Source organism: Stegastes partitus, unplaced genomic scaffold (assembly GCF_000690725.1).
Source record: "Stegastes partitus isolate 25-593 unplaced genomic scaffold, Stegastes_partitus-1.0.2 Scaffold531, whole genome shotgun sequence".
Lineage (NCBI taxonomy): Eukaryota > Metazoa > Chordata > Actinopteri > Pomacentridae > Stegastes > Stegastes partitus.
Window position 1 is genome coordinate 416,724 of NW_007578262.1, and position 3,733 is coordinate 420,456.

General features: G+C 48.5%; 1 protein-coding gene across 1 annotated transcript in view; it reads left to right on the forward strand.

Annotated features, from left to right (window-relative positions):
* Positions 1–1,607: 1,607 nt before the first annotated feature.
* The window catches only part of tmem267 (transmembrane protein 267), a 5,882-nt gene continuing 3,756 nt past the window's right edge, over positions 1,608–3,733 (forward strand). Inside the window, exons 1-2 of the mRNA XM_008287969.1 lie at positions 1,608–1,663; positions 2,923–3,387. Of these exons, the coding sequence (XP_008286191.1) occupies positions 2,980–3,387 (408 nt within the window). The 5' untranslated portion in view covers positions 1,608–1,663; positions 2,923–2,979. The remainder of the gene's footprint in view (positions 1,664–2,922; positions 3,388–3,733) is intronic.

Here is a 3,733-nt window from a genome sequence, read left to right on the forward strand (position 1 = left end):
TACAACATAACGTCTGCTGTTGAAGTGTTTGGTTCTCTGTACGTTTCCATTTACACACACTGCAGTGAATAAATCCACGGTAGCTAAATGTTTCATCACACTGATTTGGGAATTGAGCTATTTGTAGTTAATATGCACCATGCACCGGCACTGTGGTTTTCTCTTTGATGCTTCATGCTCTTGGCTTCATGAGGAGACCATCTATGGTGCGTCTGAGACACAGACCACGTCCAGGGAGATGTGGGACAGGATATCATCCTCTCCGTCCAGCAGCCACACACTGGGACTCAGTGTGATGTACTCAGTGTTGTGTTGCCTGGTGCCCTTTTCTATAAAGCCGTCCAGAACCACAGGCACCAGAAGGAGCCCCGGCAGAGAGGAGAGAAGCTGGTCTGAACCAAGACAGAAAAGAAAGAAAAGGGAGCGCTGGTGGTGGAGAGTGTAGCCTGGGACTGGTAGTGGAAGCATTCATCTGTTTCATCAGAAGCTAAACAGGGAAGGAGCCGTCTTTAAGGAACCACCTGGTCGGAGACAGTCGCTGTTTCCAGCCAGGAAGTGGGCAGTCTGTCTGGAGCCGGCAGCTTCTGACAAGAAAAGGAAAAACACAGCGACATGTACTGTCACACCCTGGAGAGGCTTCTCCTCACATCTCTCCACACGTCTCGGTGGGTACAAGATGTTTTTATTGACTCTTGATCTTTCCAGCTCTGTGGGTCTGGAGGCGGTCCAGTCCAGGTCCCAGTCCTTCAAACACAAACTAAACCACTGTACTGACCTGCCTTCAGGGTTACATCAGCTCTTACACTCCAAATGAAAGCAGTTTTTTCTTGATAGCTGTGACCACCGTTTCCTCGCTCTTCCTCTGGAGCCACTGATGGCTATGCTAACGGCTAGTCCACCACATTCCTCTTCTGTCTTCCTGTCCTCTCACACTTTTCTCTCTTTTTCATAGTTTGGATCATCTAAACAACAAACTAAACTAAACAGTGCAACCACTTACTTTTCACCTCGTGTATATACATATATATATATATTATTATTATTTTCTTTATTTTATTTTTTTAAAAACTATTTGACAATTTGATTTATTTATTTTGTTTATTTCTATCTATCTATACATTCCTATACGTGTTTATTTCTTGTGTGTTTTATTGTGTGGAACACGTGCACAAAGCTGCTCGCTGCACATTATTCTGCCTATGATTGTGTTTGTGGCCAATAAAGGCTGTGAATCCTTGAATCTTAAATCTGTTGACTTTACATATACAGCTTATACACAAAACATGGGTGACTCAATGAAGGATTTTTGGCCATCTAGTGGGAATTTTAAACGTTTAATAGTTCCATAAAACACATGTTTTAACATTATTGTATGCATTGAGTTGTGATATGATTTTTTAAACGTGTCTTTTAGAAGATGATGCAATTATTTCACAGGATTCTAACAGAACTGTCAGAGTTGGGGGTCTGATGTGTGGACTCTAACAGCAGGTGGTTTAATGATTTGACGTCTTTGTTTTCTTTCCTTCTTCATTAACACTTGCTGTTCCACCTGCGACCTGCAGGTGGCAGCAGAGCGCCACTGAGCATGCGCGCTGCCACAAACCACCACGGAAGAAGAGCGGACAACCCGGCGGTAGGATAACCGATGCAGGGCAATGGGGTGAGTATTGTGATGTTTAAACCGCTGTCGCTCAGAAACAGCCACAGACGGTGTCATGTGTAAATATCTTCTTTATTTATTCTGTTGAAATCCGGACGGCGGCGTGTCACGTGGTGCAGCCGCCGGAGCTCACCGGAGCTCATCGTGACAGCAGCTGTCCGCCTACACAAAGCTGTTAGCCGCTTAGCTCCGCGCTAGCACACGGTGATGCTACCAGCTGTATAAAGCTAATTAACGCGTCTGTCTTTATAAGGCTTTAGCCTGAACGATGCTCAGCTCGCTAATAAACCCACCGGAACCACAGTGGGCCCGCTAGCAGAGCGGAACCTGCAGCACAGAAATAACCAGCTGATTAAATTTTCATCCACAAGAGCAGAACGTTTGAAGATCTATTTTTTCCTTGAAGACAGACAGACTGGTGTTGCATGAGCTGCTGGTAGCGGTGCCGTGATCCAGAGCCATCAGCCTGCCCCACATTCACCCAGTTACAGCAGAACCAGACCTATTTTTATTCTCCCTCTGGGTTCAGAACCCCGGTCTGTCAGTGAAGCTAAACGCAGGTGTGTGTGTGTTATTGGAAGGAGCTGTGTGACATCTACAGCCTGAGTCCTCTGTTCTCCGGTAGACACCGGATCTGGAGGAGGATCCAACCCGAGCTCAGTCCGGGATGAAGAGCTCATGCAAACACAGTCAGAGTTCTGCTGCTTTCAATAGAAATCTGTTTATTGGCTGGCTGAGCAGTCACTTCAATAAGAGCTTGTTTGAAGGAGCGTCTTCAGTGGGAGCCGGCAGCATGTCTTCATCCCAGCCGTGTTGTCTCATCAACACGGAACAGAGCTGGTTTCCTTCACACACCTGGTCAGACCATGGTCACATTCAACTCTCTTCTTGGGCAGCGTGGAGCGAACGTCTGTCTGCTGTGTTCATCACACGTAAACCAAACACAGTTTATTTGTGTATTCAGCAGCAGCAGATAGTTGTTCATCTGCTGGGCTCTGTGAAGCACATGTCCAGGGTCTAGTTCTCTGTCTTCAGCTCACCTGAACAGCACAGCGTGTCTCAGTCCTGTGGGTTCATCACAGTGTGGAAGCTGCAGCTGTTTGCACTTAGAGAAGCATAAAAGGCTGTTAGATGGATGATACAGCCGTCAGCCTGATGCTCCAGCACATGTTCTCTTTATCTGGACTGTGTGTGTGTGTGTGTGTGTGTGTGTGTGCATTTTGTCCATCCACCTCTCCTCTCCTTCCCTCCCTCTCCAGTCTCCCTGACTCCTGCTGACCTCTCGAGCTGATTGGCCCGTCCAGCCATCTGTCAACATGCAAGGCTTCTACTCCAAGCTCGACTCCTCCCCCTCCTCGTCCCCGCTGCTGGGGGTGGGTCTGGGTGGAGACGGCGCCCCGGTGCCCCTCAGCCTGGCCGTGGAGACGGAGAAAGCTCAGGCCCTCCTGCAGACGTTCAGCTCTGCCTCCCTGCTGGCCTCGGCCGGACTCGGGATGTTCTGTGTGGCGGCGGACCACGCCCTCCAGCTGTCCGTCATCCAGCACCACCTGTGGCTGCGCGCCGCCTTGGACAACGCCACGCACGGATTGGTGGGGCTGTGGTCGTGGGCGGTTGTTATTGGACTGAGGAAAAAGAGTGACTTGTACGAGGTGCTGCTGGCGGGGCTTCTGGCGTCCATCATAGACCTGGACCACTTCTACATGGCCGGATCCCTGTCACTGAAGGTACGGCCCATATCGAGGGTTCTTCTGGTCATTAGGGTCCGAGGACCCCTATTGGTCCTGTGGTCTTTCTTTCTGTCTTTATTCTTATTTGCTTGATGCACGTAAAACCCTTAATTGGACCCCTAAACACGCTCAAAAACTCACCAAAATTGGCACACACCTCTGAAAAATTTAATAAAATGAAAAAAACAAACAAGAAAAGCTCTCTAGCGCCACCTAGTTACAGAAAAACACACTAAAACGGCTCTAGTGGCCAGTAGGAATGTCGTACAGAGATCAAACCAACACCAAAACGTTCGTCTCAATGAGACCCACAAATTTCGCACTGACACCCCTGACCTATCTC